The sequence below is a fragment of the Vombatus ursinus genome, unplaced genomic scaffold (genome assembly GCF_900497805.2).
Source record: "Vombatus ursinus unplaced genomic scaffold, bare-nosed wombat genome assembly UNPS02014852.1, whole genome shotgun sequence".
NCBI lineage: Eukaryota > Metazoa > Chordata > Mammalia > Diprotodontia > Vombatidae > Vombatus > Vombatus ursinus.
In genome coordinates this window covers 2,447-18,339 of record NW_020954630.1, presented here as the reverse complement: position 1 = coordinate 18,339, position 15,893 = coordinate 2,447, and the positions used below count along the sequence as shown (strand labels likewise).

The 15,893-nt window shown below is 42.6% G+C and overlaps 1 protein-coding gene across 1 annotated transcript in view; it reads left to right on the top strand.

Annotated features, from left to right (window-relative positions):
* LOC114027066 (zinc finger protein 777-like) overlaps nt 1-11,460 on the top strand; it is a 28,729-nt gene extending 17,269 nt beyond the window's left edge. The window contains exons 5-7 of the mRNA XM_027840901.1: nt 738-851; nt 8,676-8,924; nt 9,772-11,460. Coding sequence (XP_027696702.1) covers nt 738-851; nt 8,676-8,924; nt 9,772-10,979 — 1,571 coding nt within the window. The 3' untranslated portion in view covers nt 10,980-11,460. The remainder of the gene's footprint in view (nt 1-737; nt 852-8,675; nt 8,925-9,771) is intronic.
* The last annotated feature ends 4,433 nt before the right edge of the window (nt 11,461-15,893 follow it).

The window sequence follows — 15,893 nt, the reverse complement described above, 5'->3', positions numbered from 1 at the left end:
TTTTTAAATTTTATGTAATCAAAATTATCCATTTTATCTTCATAATACTCTCTCTTTTTTTGTTTGGTCATGTACTTTTCTACTATTTATAAATCTTGTAGATAATAAAACCCAGCAAGAAGAGATAGAGAAATGGCATTTTAAATTACTATAGAATATACAAAATATGTGGGAGTCTAGCTTCCAAGATACACACAAGAACTATATCTATATATACACACATACACACACACAAAATTATAAACAACTGTTTACAGAAATATAGACCTTAAAAAATGGAAAATTAGTCATTGCTCATAAGTAACATGAGTCAATATTATTAAAATGACAGTACTACCTAAATTGCTTATTCGAGGCCATACCAATGAAACTACCAAAGGATTACTTTATAGAATTGTAAAAGGAAAATAATGAAATTAATATGAGAGAAAAAAGGTGAAGAATCTCAAGAGAAACAATGAAAAGAAATGGGAGCAAAGGGAACTTAGGTTTCAAATTATACTATGAAACAGTAATTATTAAAACAATTTGATACTGGTTAAGAAATAGATTGATTAGTAGAACAGAGGAGGCACACAACATATGGAAGAAAATTTATCTAATATCTAAAGGAACGAGCACATCCCTTTTCAGAGGTTGTCAATTGCTAGTACAGCACACATGCACCTTCAGCATCCTAGTAGCACCTGGTTTAACATTATCCCATGATCTTTTTTTATTTCCTGTTTCCTGAACAGACTATGCAATTTCCAAACCAGACCTTATGTCCCAGATGGAAAGAGGAGAGAGGCCGACCATGCAGGAACAGGAAGATTCTGAGGAAGGAGAAACACCAACTGACCCCACTGCTGGTAAGTGGCTGGTAGGATTAACACAGCACTTTTTCCTCTAAGTAACCACAACTACAACTTTGGGTTTTCTCTCTTCTGAGATAAGTTAGAGAGAAGATGTATGTTACAGAACCTAATGCAACAACCTGTAAATAAAAAATACCTGAAGGTGACTATGAGACCTGCGTGAGGATTTCTGTCCCTTCTTATATTTGCCAAATGTGTAAATAGTTGAACAGAATTTTATTAATGTTTTTATATATTTTACACTACAATTAATTTCCCTACGTACTTCCCCCCCCCCACACACCCCTTGAAACAAAGAATAAAGCAAAACCAACCAATAATAGCAACTGTGATTGTCCTCATCTGCTTCATTTGGCATTCATAGTCTTCTGACTTCTGGATTCAGTACTGGATACTTCCATTTATTGTGAATTTAGCAATTTCTTAAATACTGTTTTAATTTACTAAAATTTTTTTCTATTTATTTACCATATTATTTACTATTGTCATTGTTTATGTTCTCTGGGTTCTTGCTGTATCAGTTCATCCAAGTCTAACCATGTTTCTCTGAATTTTTCATATTTATCATTGATATATGATAATATTATATTAACATTCATATATCAATTTATTTAGCCATTCCCCAAGCAGTGGGCACCTACTCAATTTCCATTTTCTGATACCACAAAATGTACTGCCATTAGTATTAGCATATTCACCTGGGACCTGGGACTTGGGATCTCTATCCCTTTGTCTTTGACTCCCTTGAGTGTAAGTGCCCAGTAGCGAGACTGCTGAGTCAAAGGATATAAATTGTTTCTTAAAGTAAGAATTTTGATGGATTTCTTAATGGCTCTAATTCGAGACTTGGTCTTTGCTGGTTCATATGTACCTTCCTACTTTTCACTGAAAAGCAGTAGGGTTCAAGGGATTTGGTTCTATCCTGGAGAACTCTAGAGTCTATGAATACTAACAACCTATTGGACTTATTCATGTCTGTATCTAGGCCTTGGTTTTTCTTCTGTCAAAAGAAGGCGATGATCTATGAATAAATGGATAATTTTTGATACATAAAATTGAAAAGCTTTTGCACCAGCAAAATCAATGTAGCTAGAATGAAAAGGAAAAATGTCAGGTGGGGCGGGGGGAGTCTTTGCATCGGGGTCTGATATCCAAATATGTAAGGAAATAATACAGATATACGAACAAGAGGCACTTCCTGATGGATAAATAAAGAAAGAAAGAATAAAGAAAGGATAAAGAAAGAAAGAAAGAATGTGAGCAAATATTTATCAAAAGAAGTTTTTATGATTTTTACAAAAAAAGACAAAAATATTTGAAACAAAGATTCACACAGAGCTAAAATAAGGGGCTACAACAAAATCATGATGCTTCAGATAAACTCTGAAAACAGGGATAATAATCATGATATCAGACAAGACAACAATAAAAACAGGATTAAAAGAGATAAGCAGGGAAACTACATTATACTTAAAGTACTTCAGAAAATAGCCATTTTAAATTCTTGATATACATGCACCAAATTTTATAGCATTTAAATACTTAAAAGTTATTCAAGGAATAGACAATAAAACTATATAATATTAAGAAAACTTAATGTATCCCTTTTAGACTTAAACAAATTTAACATAAAGGTAAACAAGAAGTTAAGGACGTTAATAGAATTTTTTAAAAGTTAGATATGATAGATCTCTGGAAATTATTGAGTGGAAACAGAAAGGAATATTTGTAATTTTCAGCTTGTATACAGCACCTTCACAAAAATTGACTGTGCATTATAAATAAAAACCTCACAAATGCAAAAAAATTAAACATCCTTTATTGACCACAGTACAATAAAAATTATATTCAACAAAGGATAAATTTTGAAATATTGAAGAAAGGGCTAAAAATTAATTGGAGATTAAATAATTTAATCCTTAGGAATTGATGAGTCAAAGAACAAATCATAAAAACGAGAAGTAATTTCATCAGAGAAAGTGACAACCATGAGATAACATATAAACCTTTGGGATACATTTAAAGCAGTACCTAGAGGAAAATTTGTATCTCTAAATTAACCAGGGGAACAATTTACACAATAAAAATAACCCTGTTAAAACAAGCAACTTTAAAAGCTGTAAGAACTGTGATTGATATAATGACCATTCATGATTCCAATAATAAAATATGATATCTGTTACAGAGAAGTGATGGATTTTGGTTTCACAATGAGGCATATATAATTTTATATACAGCCACTGAGGTAAATTATTTTGTTTGACTTTGCTTGATATTTGTTTGCCTGAAAAATAACTGGGGATTTTAGTGGGCTGCAAACCCAATATGAATCAGCAGAGTGATATGGCAACCAGAGAAATCTAGGAAGACTTGCATGAACTGGTACAGAGTAGTGAGCAGAACCAAGAGAACAGTTTATATAATAACAGTGTGAAGAAAGACAAATCTGAAAGACTTATTCAGTGGTAGTTCCAGAGGACTGATGATGAAGCATCCTACCTACCTCCTGACAGAGGGATGAATAAGACATAGCTAATGTGGCGATTTGTTTTGCTTGATGGTACATATTTGTTAAAAGGTTTTTTTTTTTCTTTTTCCATTGGTGCGGGTAAGAGTCAGGAGATGGCAAGGAAAGGGAGCCTAGTGATAGGTTGCCAAAATATTAAAAGAAAAATAAAAGAAAGAAAATGTGATCATTGAAACATTTTTTTAATGTACAAAAGAAAACAGAAAATCAGAAGGAAACAGACAAGCCTGCTATCTTTGAAAGTTATGTATTGAAGTCATTATATACTTAAAAGGAAATGCAAGCAGTACTTAAGAGAGTCACAGTTTCACAAACAACCTTCTTTCTTGTTTCTACTTTATATATAGAAATTCTCATCTTATTTAGTGTTTAAATTCAGAATAAAAATATAGTTTTAAAAAAAGAATGTCTTACAGGGAGCTAATGATGAGAGACTAAAACTCAGAGAAGAGGTGAGGGCTGGATGTATAGATGTGGGAGTCACTGCCATAAAGATGGTAGGTGTGTGGTCATCAAGGGAAAGAAGTACTCTGAGATTTTACTTCATAACCAGCAAATTATCCAAGATGACAAAAGATGAAATTGGTCAATGTTGGACAAACCATGGGAAGACTGGAATATGCTGCTGGTGGAACTGTGAATTGGTCTAACCATTTGGGAAAGCAAATTGGAATTAGGCTCCCCCGAATTAACTAAAATGTCCATATGCTTATACCCAGAGATTCCACTGCTTGGCATATACCCCAAAGGGGTCAAAGACAGAAATAAAAGTCCCACATATACAAAAGTGTCATTGCATCCCCTTTTGTGGTCATAAGGAACTAGAAAAGAATAGATGCCTGTTAACTTGGGGAATAACTAAATAAGTTGTGGTATGTCAATAGAAGGGAGCATTCCTGCACTAATATTAGAGTCACATAAATCACAGAAACATGGGAAGACATATGAACTGATGCAGAGTGAAGTAAGCAGAACCAGGAAAATCAATATACTTAATAACTATAATAGTGCAAATGGAAAGAAAAATAAAATGAATGCTGTGTAGTTATCAGGAATAAGTTTTGCCCCAGAGAAGATGTGACAAAACGCACTTCTCAACAAGTGTGGAATATAGCATATTCTGTCAAATTCAGTTAATGTGTTAATTTTTTTTTTCAAATCTTTGTTAAAATGGAAGGCCCACTGGGTAGATGGAGGCTAAATGGAGAAATTTATATCCGATTTTAGAAGTGAAACCAATGTGGAAGTCACTGCAATAGTTCAGATGAAGGGTGATGAATTTTCTTTTGGACATGTGTAGTTTGACAAGCCTATGGGACATCCTAGGCTACTAATTATCAATATGCTTTCAGAGACTCCAAATCAAGACAACTAACAGATATAAAACTAAAAGCTGTTTCCCAATAGATAAGTGGTCAAAGGTCAAAGGATATGAACAATTCTCAAAAGAATTGCTAACTTAACAACCTCATGAAAGAATGCTCCAATGCACTAATAATAAAAGAAATGTAAATCAAACTGAGGTTTTATCTCATGCCTTGAAAATTGATAAAGATGATAAAAGATTGGAATCATTCATGTTAGAGGTGTTGTAAGAAGATACGAATACTAGTGCACTGTTTGTGGAGATCTGAATCAGTACAACCATTTTGGAAAGCATTTTAAAATAAAGTGACTAATCAGGGCAGCTAGGTGGCACAGTGGATGGAGCACCGGCCCAGAAGTCAGGAGGACCTGAGTTCAAATCCATCCTCAGACCAAACACTTGACACTTAATAGCTGTGTGACCCTGGGCAAGTCACTTAATCCCAATTGCCTACAAATAAATAAACTAATTAATTGACTAAAATGCCCATACCCTTTGACTTAGAGATTCCACTGTAAGACATACCCCAAGGAGGTCATTGATTAGAGGTCCCCATATACATCAAAATATTTGTAGTAGCCCTTTTTGTGGTAGCAGATAATTGGAATCAGAGTGAATGTCCATGAGTCAAACAGTCAAGAAACATTTATTAAGCAACTGCCATGTGCCATGTACTGTGCTAAGCAGTGGGAATACCCTGCCCTCCAGGAGCTCGCAGTCTAATGAGGGAGATGAGAAGCCAACAAATATGTACAAACAAGTTATAAGCAAGATTAATAGGAAGTTAATAAGAGAGGGAAGGCCCGAAAATTAAGGGGGGGTTGGGGAAGGTTTCCTGTAGAAGATGGGGTTTTAGTTGGGATTCAAAGGAAGCCAGAGAGGTCAGGAGTGGGAATGGAGGAGGAAGAGCATCCCACACATGGGATTACATTCCATCCATTGGTGAACGGCAAAGTAAATGTAGTACCTAAATGTAGTGGAACATTATTGTGCAGTTAAGAAATGGACGTGATGAATGCAGAGAAGCATGGAAGCATTCACACATTCTGATACAGAGCAAAGTAAGCAGAACCAAAAAAATCAATCTACACAATGACTATTACAATACAAATAAATGGAAAGAACAACCACAAAGCAATCAAAAGATTATGTTGCAAAATGGCAAAGAATAAGCATGGCCCCAAAGAAGAAATACCAGAAGACATTCCCACTTCACTTAGTTTCAGAGGTACAAGGTCAATAACTGTGATAAACTGCACATATTTCCAAACTTTTCAATGTATTGATTGGTTTTACTAATTTTTTTTTTCCTTAAAAAAAAAACATCATTATATGGAATGGTTCTCTAGAAGGGAGGGATTCTGGGATTCTAGGAGAAATTTGGTAATTTAGAAATCAAAAGATAGCAACAAAAATTTATTTAAAATATATCTGGGTTAGGCAGCATGGCACAATAGAAAAGGCATCAGTTCAAGAAATGCCCTGGCTCTGACACTAATTGGTCACTGAGATCCTGGACGAGTCTCTTCACCTCTTTCAAACTTAGTTTCCTAAATGTAAAGTGAACAGTTTGGAGTAGCTTATTTTAAAGGCCCTTTCCAGCTCTAATAATGTGTGCCTCAATTCCTTTCATATCCCTCTGCAGGGCACCTTATCCCTGCGACACTTCTTTCCCTTCCCAGGGGAAGTTAATAAGCCCAGCCCTTATGGCACTACCTGAGATTTGTGTCTGGGCCCAGAACTTTCACAGGGAAGTAGGAACCTCAGAAATGTTTTTATTTTTGTAATGCACTGTTTGTCCCTCTAACCAGGGCCTGAGGTCAGAGGTAGGTCCCATGGTAGGGAAGAAGGCAAGAGTTAACATCTCCACAAAGCCACACCCTAAACTTGTACCTTTGCAATTAAATTAATGCTTCTTTTTAAAATAGCATAATTTTTCTGTGATGCTCGAAGCTCTGAGGCCTAAGCACTGTTAGGATGCCTGTGTGTGCGCTTCTAGTCCAAACTGGCAAAATTGAGATGTGTACAGAGTTTGTCTCTGTCTGTGTCCTTTTTTATCTCTGTGTTTTGCACCTACTCTTCTTCCCAAGCCTTCTGGCTACACTAGAGCCCTCCAATCTGAGAGGAAGAGATCAGCAGTGTTAGCAGTTTGACAAATTAATCATCTTGGGAATCTCTGCATTTATGAAAAAGACAGCAGGGAGAAGTCCATGCCTCATCATACCAGAAAGCATTGTGAGCACAAGGGCTAGGTTTTTTTTTCCCTAAATTTTTATCTTCCTCTTTGTACATCACCTTGCACATAGTAGGTGCTTAATATATGTTTGCTGAATGAAGTCAGAGGACTCAGTCTTTGACAGTGGCATCCTGATCAGGAGATATTTTTGAGGCAGGGTCTTCCTTATGCTCATTGGGTCACACCATATAGGTGTCTACCTCCTCTGCCAATGCAGAAGGCTGGCCTTAGATGAACAGAAGGTAGATGGCTTGTGAGGTTTGGGACTCATGAAAATACTTCAGGATACGGTGGATGAGTCTGATAGATGTGGGTACTTCATCCACCTTGGAAGATCACCTCATCCTGTGTGATTCTCGTCCATTGCTTTCCATAAATCATCCACAAAGGATCTACCCATTATCTAGGATGCCTTCCTGTTATTTTAATTGCTTTTATAATCATTCATTCTCTCAATCGATTATATGACTGGGAACACACAGAATACCATGTGCGAAAGTCTTCCTTTTCCTTTTTCCATGATGGATCTCATCAGTCCATGCACAGATTACTTTCTTTTTAAAAAATAAGTTTTACTTTTGTTTTTTACTTCACTATAATTTCCCCCAGTATCTCTCCCTTACCCTTCCAGAGAGCCATCCCACATAATAAATAGTAGAAAAAAAATGAGCATAACTAATCAATAAATCAGAAAAGTCTGAAAATATTGCATGATTACTTTCAAAGTTTTTTTAGAGATGATGAAGTAGGTATATAGATGCATAGTTGCTGATGTCTTCTTGGTCACTTTTTTAAAAAATAGTATATAATCTTTTTCATTCTTTTGGAATCTTCCCATCTTTAAGATATCTTGAAAGTCAATTTCTGTGTACCTTTGGACTTTATGGCCTTCAGTATGGATTTCTTCTGTTGCAAAATCAGTTTTCTTTGACCTTTCTGGAAGCAACTGCCCTGGATGTGTTATAAACTTTTCCATGGAGGACAACTTTGCTCAAAGGCAGGCCCAGACCCTATCCCAGAAAGTTCTGTTCTGTTTGTTTTTATTTTTCTTTGTTTTTTAGGCAGTTGGGGTTAAGTGACTTGCCCAGGGTCCCACAGCTAGTAAGCATCAAGTTTGGTCTGAGGCCAGATATGAACTCAGGGCCGGTGCTCTATCCACTGCATCACCTAGCTGCCCCCTGAAAGTTCTATTCTGAAAACATCAGGAACACCTCATGGTTAGGCAGCTTTCACGTGGGTCTGCTGACCTGAAGCTTAAACACAGCATCATCAGCATCATGGGGAAAATTTGTGACAGTCCAGTGCAGAATCAGGTTACTTTGACCCAAGGGGCTCCAAAGGTTGCCTGGTCCAACACTGCTCCCATGAAAGATCACTCAATCTGCCTCAGTCATATAGGAATGTCAATCCCATCTTTATTAAGAGTTTCAGGAGGCTCCATAGCGTCCTATGAGATGGTTACTATGGGATCCTTTACAGTATCTAGCAGTATTTTTTTTGGTAGCATGGTTTTGTAGCATGCCAGCGCCAGAGATGTGAAGAGATGTTCCTTGCCCTCACCCTCATGGAGCTTACATGGGAATGTAACAGGTGCATAAATAAGTGTTAATACAAAAAAAAAAAAAATACTTAAGTGTGTCTGTGAAAGTGAAGTGTATTTCCTGAGTTCTCTTTCTCCCTTTCTCTCAGCACATGATGGAATTGTGATAAAAATTGAAGTACAGACCAATGATGAAGGCTCAGAAAGCCTGGAAACACCAGAACCACTGGCAGGACAAGTAGAAGAACATGGCTTTCAGGAGTCAGAGCTGGGGGAAGCCTGTGGGGAACAGCCTGAGTCAGAGACACAGCAGGAGGCTAGGCTTGGGGAATCCCCTGACGACACCAGGGATTTCAGTGAAATGAAGCAGATGCTGGTGCAGCAGAGAAACTGTGCAGGTAAGATGGGAAGGCAGGGACTGACAAGCATAGGCCCTTTGCCTTGAGGGACTCACTGCTCCTTGTATGACTGAAAGGCCAGAAGTGGGCAGGGGAAACCCGCACCTGGGTGTTACAGCAGGGAAAAATCTGGGCCTCTTTCAGGTGAGAGCTTTGTGGAGATCCCAGACCAGTGCCTGGTCATAGGCCTGGCAGCCACCAAAGTGTGTCCTGCTATGACATTGTTAAATTGAAAAGAAAAGGAATAAAATTTGAAACTCATCATAGGTGCTTAAAAAGTTTGTTGAATTAGACCAGACATAACTGCCACAGCAGCCCGGCATTTCGTACCCACAGAGTAATGACGATGGGACCAGCTGTCCCCTTCATTTGATTAAATGCCACATTGGTAGGATGCTTCTGCTTCATGCCTGTGTGGAGGTACATGTGCATCTGAGTCAGGAGCAACAGGCTGGGAGTCCTGATCCAGACACCTGGCTTCCAGGGTTAGCTCTGCTGCAGTCAGACCCCCTGTGGCCTGCTCCCAGCTCTGCTGCACCGAGTCATCGCCCATCTCTCTTTCCCTCCTTTGGCAAATGGGGGTGCCAGACTTTCGAGTTGCTAAGTTTCCCTCCAGGTCTACAGTCCCGAGTGCCGGGGGAGGTCGGCAAAGCGGAGGTGTGCGGGTGGGGTGGGGGAACGCTCGGGGACCCTGGCCAGCCGACCTACAGAGGCGGCTCCCAAGCACGCGATCCGGGAGCGCCCACCAGCTGGGCCGGCTCCCTGCTGCGGACTGATTTCCCCCCCGCGGCCCCCTCGCGCTGCCTCGCTGCTAACGGGGCCTCTCCGTTGCTCTCTCTCCCCACAGCCGAGGGAATCGTGATAAAAACCGAGGAGCAGGACGAGGAGGACGAGGACGACGACGACGACGAGGAGGAAGAGGAGGAGGAGGCGCAGCACCTGCAGGCGCTCGGGCCGCTGTCCGACAGATACGACGGCGGGCTCTTCCCGGCCCAGCTTCCCGTGACCGTACCTTCGGAGGGCCCCGAGGGCCGCTCGCACCCGCACCCGCACCCACACCCGCACCCGCACCTGCACCTGGGAGGCCGCGCCGCCGTGAAGCGCCTGGCGCCGCCCTCCCTGAGCGAGCCTCGGGCCGCGGCCGCCGCGGCAGCGGCCAACCAGCAGCGGAACCGGCGGGGCGAGCGGCCCTTCACGTGCATGGAGTGCGGCAAGAGCTTCCGCCTCAAGATCAACCTCATCATCCACCAGCGCAACCACATCAAGGAGGGCTCGTACGAGTGCGCCGAGTGCGACATCAGCTTCCGCCACAAGCAGCAGCTCACGCTGCACCAGCGCATCCACCGGGTGCGCGGCGGCTACGCCTCCCCAGACCGCGGGCCCACCTACAACCCCAAGCACGCCCTCAAGCCCCGGCCCAAGTCTCCTGGCCTCGGGGGCGGGGGCGGCGGCGGGGCCAAGCCCTACCAGTGCTCCGAGTGCGACAGCAGCTTCAGCCACAAGTCCAGCCTGACCAAGCATCAGATCACGCACACTGGGGAGCGCCCATACACCTGCCCAGAGTGCAAGAAGAGCTTCCGGCTGCAGATCAGCCTGGTGATCCACCAGCGGGTGCACGCGGGCAAGCACGAGGTCTCCTTTATCTGCAGCCTGTGCGGCAAGAGCTTCAGCCGCCCCTCGCACCTGCTGCGGCACCAGAGGACTCACACGGGCGAGCGGCCCTTCAAGTGCCCCGAGTGCGAGAAGAGCTTCAGCGAGAAGTCCAAGCTCACCAACCACTGCCGCGTGCACTCGAGGGAGCGGCCCCATGCCTGCCCCGAGTGCGGCAAGAGCTTCATCCGCAAGCACCACCTCCTGGAGCACCGGCGCATCCACACTGGGGAGCGGCCCTACCACTGCACCGAGTGTGGCAAGCGCTTTACTCAGAAACACCACCTGTTGGAGCACCAGCGGGCACACACTGGCGAGCGGCCCTACCCCTGTACCCACTGTGCCAAGTGCTTCCGCTACAAACAGTCGCTCAAGTACCATCTTAGAACTCACACCGGAGAGTGAGCCAGGCTTCCCCCTTGTTCCTGGGCCCAGCTTCTCATAGGGTGGCACTCAGGGGCAGGGCAAACAAGGCACGATCCCGCTTCTGTACCCATCCAGCCTCCTTGCCACCCTAGAGGAGAGCAAACCCCGGAGATTGAGGACAGGGGGGCCGAGGGGAAGTATACTCCTTCACTGTAACCTCCCAACCCACCCTCTTCCCCCAGGAAAATAGGGGGTAGTGAGACCAGGTTGCACTCTGCCATCCTTCCCTCATCCTTTGCCCCAAGGGGGAGAGTGAGGGCCTGGGGAACCCCCTTGGGTTGTTAATTTCCTTGACAATAAAATGGATGAAACCAATCAGCACGGGGGGAGTGATTTGGCTGCCGGCCTCTGGGGGTCACCTGGGGGTGGTGCAGGTTGATTTAGTTGGGGATAGAACTTTATAATTACCTTTTGGATACTGTGGTTCTATTTGATAATAATAGAGTAATTTTTAAAAGACGAGTGTTTCCTGTTTGCTGTTTTTGTTTTTGCTTTATTTTACTTTGGGGGTTGGCGTGGGACTGGCTGGAGTATGGTATGGCCACTTCTTGCCTAGTGTCAGTTCGGTGGGCTGGCCTTTTCTGGGCTCCCACGATGCTCAGTCCTTTGCTAGGTAAAGTTTGTCAGGAATTTAAGACTTGTCACTACCTTCTATAGGCTTATAATCTCATTTTGAGGAAGTAAGACTGAGGAGACAATCAGAAAACAGGGCCTAGAAAGTAGTATAATAAATAAACTAAGATAATCAAGTGCCACAGTGATGGTACTCCCCAACCTGGGCAACTCCTAGGGCTTTAGATAAGGGGAAACTGAGGGCTGGACTTATGTGGAAATGTTTCTCCGTGGGGCAAATACACTTCCTTTAGAACTGAAGACCCCTTCTTGGGGGGCCTGCAATGCAGCCCCCTCTGGGGCAGCAAGGTTACTGCCATTACAAAGTAGTTTGAATATGTATGAAAGATAGCACCAAGCCTCTTTCCTGCCTCATCTCATCATCTAAATTGAACAGGTTGGATGAAAATGGACAGAAATGATAAGCATTTGCTGAGAAGAAAGATGATTGTCACCATGTAGTAGATAAGGTACTAAACTCTCAGTCTCGACATCTGGCCCATGTTAGAGGACAGAGAGGAGGACAGAATGCTTTAACTGGTTTAGAAAAAATAAATTTTAAGGGAGAAGCCAAAGAAATGAATATTAGAGCTGGAAAGCACCTTAGACATCAAGTCCAACCACTGACTCCTTTTACAGGTGAGTAAACTGAGACCCAAGGACAAAAGAGATTATCAAAAGATAAAGGAAGGTTATTAAAAATAAAGTGAGGCACTATGACCATTCACAATGACTTATAGAGATACAGAATGAAGGGATGAACTGGAGAGGAGGGAATGGGGAAGTATGAAGGGACGAATGTATACCCAGTCTTGTGTTAGATTGGGTACATAATACAAAGAATTATGACAGTTCCTGCCCTCAAGGAGTTTTAAAGCTAGCCAGAGAGATAATAAATGCATGTAGGACTAGGATTTTGGAAAAGATAGAAGGTCAAGCTGTTCAAAACCTCTGTCTATGGCAATTGAGTGAGCCAAAGGTGAGAGCCAGACAGAGCCAGAGGTCAGTTAACATGTGATGTCAGTTCTAGCAGAGGTCCATACCTCTTAGGGTAGAGAGAAGTCCATAGAGACACAGAATCATAGAATGTTAGAGCTGGAAGGGCCCTTAAACATCATCTCCCTGGGTGGGGTTAACTCAAGAAGTCTGTGGACAGATTTCAGGGGATTTGTGAATTTGGATTGGAAAAAAAAATTACTTCTTTATTTTCATTAACCTCTAACAAGAATTTAGAATTTGCCACCATTATTTAAAAGCAGCATTCTAAGGAGGGGTGGGTCCATAGATTTTACCAGACTGCCAAAGGGGTCCGTGACACAAAATGAGGGACCCCCCCCATTTTACAGAAAGGAAGAAGGAAACAAGCATTTGTTAAGCACCTTTTAGTGACAAACTGAGTCTAAGGGCTTTACAAATATTTCATTTGATCGTCACAACAATGGAAGATAGATTACATTATTAGCAGCATTTTACAGACAAAGAAACGGAGGCAATCAAAGTTAAATGACTTGCCCAGGGTCCCACAGCATCTGAGATTAGAATTGAACTGAGGTTTTGTGACTCCAGACAGCCCTGGAATGCTGCCAGGCCCACAGAGCCTAAGAGCACCTGAGTCTGTTGCCTAAAGATGCCAAGGCAGCCCCACCTGGCCATGACATCTAGGGAATAAGTGAGCACTTCCAGAGCCTGTCTTTTCTTAGGAAATCCAGATTTGAAAAATAAAGTACTCATAAAAGATGAGCACCACCTGCAAGGCTGGAACAGTCAATGAAATGGTAATCATTTGTCTTCTCTTTCCTCCCACCTCCTTCCTCTTGGACATTCCTGTCGACAGATGTCCTTCCACCTAAATGACTTATTGCCCAAGCTCCCCAAACTTTCCCTTCTTTCTTTCTTCCTCTGCCTGCCCCCCACATTGAAACTCCTACTGCCTCTGAGCTCATTTAATTCATGCCTTACTGTGAGCTAGTTTCTGATAACGTTTAGGGGAGTTTACTCCTGATAGAATTGATAGCACTTTAGAAAGTTACTCCTCTAAGGAAGGCTTCATTTTAAAGTAGGTGCTGGAGAAGCAATGCCTTAACCCATAGGAATAATTTTCTAAAGGTGGAATTTCAGACAGCAGAGCAGTCAAATGGAGTGACAGTTTTTACAGTAAAACAAAAACTTGGATTGGGAATCAGAAGGCCTGGGGGTAAATCCAGGATCAGGTCATGTGGTCATATGGTCATGGTCATATACTAAAGAGATATATGACCATGGTTAGCTTCTGTAGGGCCAGAACATATTAATCCTGTGCTATGGCTTAGGCCCTGGGAGACAGGACCAATGTCGTAGGCTACCTCCCACCTGCCGAGATAAACAAGGAGTTCCAGGAGGCATCAAGAAGACCGCNAATCCTGTGCTATGGCTTAGGCCCTGGGAGACAGGACCAATGTCGTAGGCTACCTCCCACCCGCCGAGATAAACAAGGAGTTCCAGGAGGTGGTCAATATCATTTCTGAGACTGAGGAGGCAGGAGGTCAGGTACCTCCCACAAAGGTGGTCCTAGATTTAGTAAGCCAAAGACTGGCCTCCAGGCCACCCAAGCACTCACCCAGGCCAAGCTTACATTCCAGAAGAAGACTGGTCTTTGACTAATCAGCTGAGGAGGGACAGGATCTAAAGAAATAATAGAATAAATGGGAAGGCAGGATAGGATGAAGGGAAATAGAGTTAGCTTTTCACAGCATGTCTACTATGGAAGAGTTTTGCATAACTGCACATATATAACCTATATTGAGTTGCTTGCTTATCAATGAGGGTGGGTGGGGAAGGAAGAAGGGAGAAAATTTGGAACCCAAAGTTTTAAAAACACATGTTTAAAAAAAAGTTTTCACATGCAACTGGGAAATAAGAAATACAGGAAATGGGGTACAGAAATCTATCCTGCTCTATAGCAAAATAGAAGGGGAAGGGGATAAGAGAAGGTGGGGAGAAATAGAAGGGAGGGAAGATTAGGAGAAGGGGTATTCAGAATGCATGCCTTCTTGAGGTGGGGGGAGGGGTGAGATGGGGTGAAAATTTGGAACTCAGAATCTTGTGGAAGTAAATGTTGGAAACTAAAAATAAATAAATTTGTTAATAAAAAAATAAATGTAACAGAAAAAAATAGCTCCTTGACATCTCAAATCACTTCAGGGAGACAACCTATTTCTCTTTAGGCCAGTGGCCAGCCTAGTCTCTATATGGATTTGTAGCTTAGAAGTCAGACTAATATCATTTGCTTCAGGATATAAATCTCACCTTGAATATCACTGGATTGTAGAGTGCAGGGGGGAGAGCAAAGTGTAACAAGATTGAAAAGGCAGAGGGAGAGGTCATAAAAAAGTTTGAATGCCAAAGAGAGGAATTTACATTTGATCCCAGAGATTGCCTGACCATGACAGGATGGCACAAGACAGTGCCCTCTGCCAGTCTATTTACTTCAAGTGGCCTGCCTCAGAGGAAGCCTCAACCACAGCCCTGGAGCAGGGGTGGGCAACCTGCAGCCTTGAGGCCTTCTAGGTCCTTGGATACCACCTTTTAACTGCGTCCAAGTTTTAGAGAACAAATCCTTTTATTAAGGGGATTTATTTTGTGAAGTTTGGATTCAGTCAAAGGGCCACACTTGAGGACCAAGAGGGCCACATGTGACCTTGAGGCTGCAGGTTCCCTACCCCTGCCCTGGAGGATCAGCAGCACCATGGAACCTTTGACAATGGCAAGGGGTCTGCCCAAAGAGGAAGGTATTAACTGGCAGGTGTTCCTGTGGGCTACAGGGCATGACTTAGAGGTAGGGCATTTGATTACAGAACAAGGAGTCCCTGGTTTAAATCAAGGCGCCCCCTATCAGCTGCTTCATCTATTAGTCCCTCAAGCTTTTCCTCTTCGTCGGAGGCTAGCACATGAAAACTGAGCGGAGCCAAGAGCCTGCCCTTCCTCCTTCACCTGCCGCAGACTAAGCCTCATCTTTAGGGGTGGCAGGCACGACACAGTGGGTCATGATAAGGACACTAGTGGACATCAGGCTGCAGCCATCCATGTGATCCCACCTTGTCTCTCTCTGGACATAATGATACATTCTTCCTTGGACTTTTTTAGTGTGGGAGGGCCTCTATGAAACGTTAGTTCTGATCAGACAAAACAAAATTGTAGATGTTCCCCATTTAGTCCCTTATCAGACTCAAGTGGGGCCAAAAGGAGCCTCAGAGGATGCCATCAGATACTCAGTGCCAACTGGTGACCATTTCAAGTCAGAAT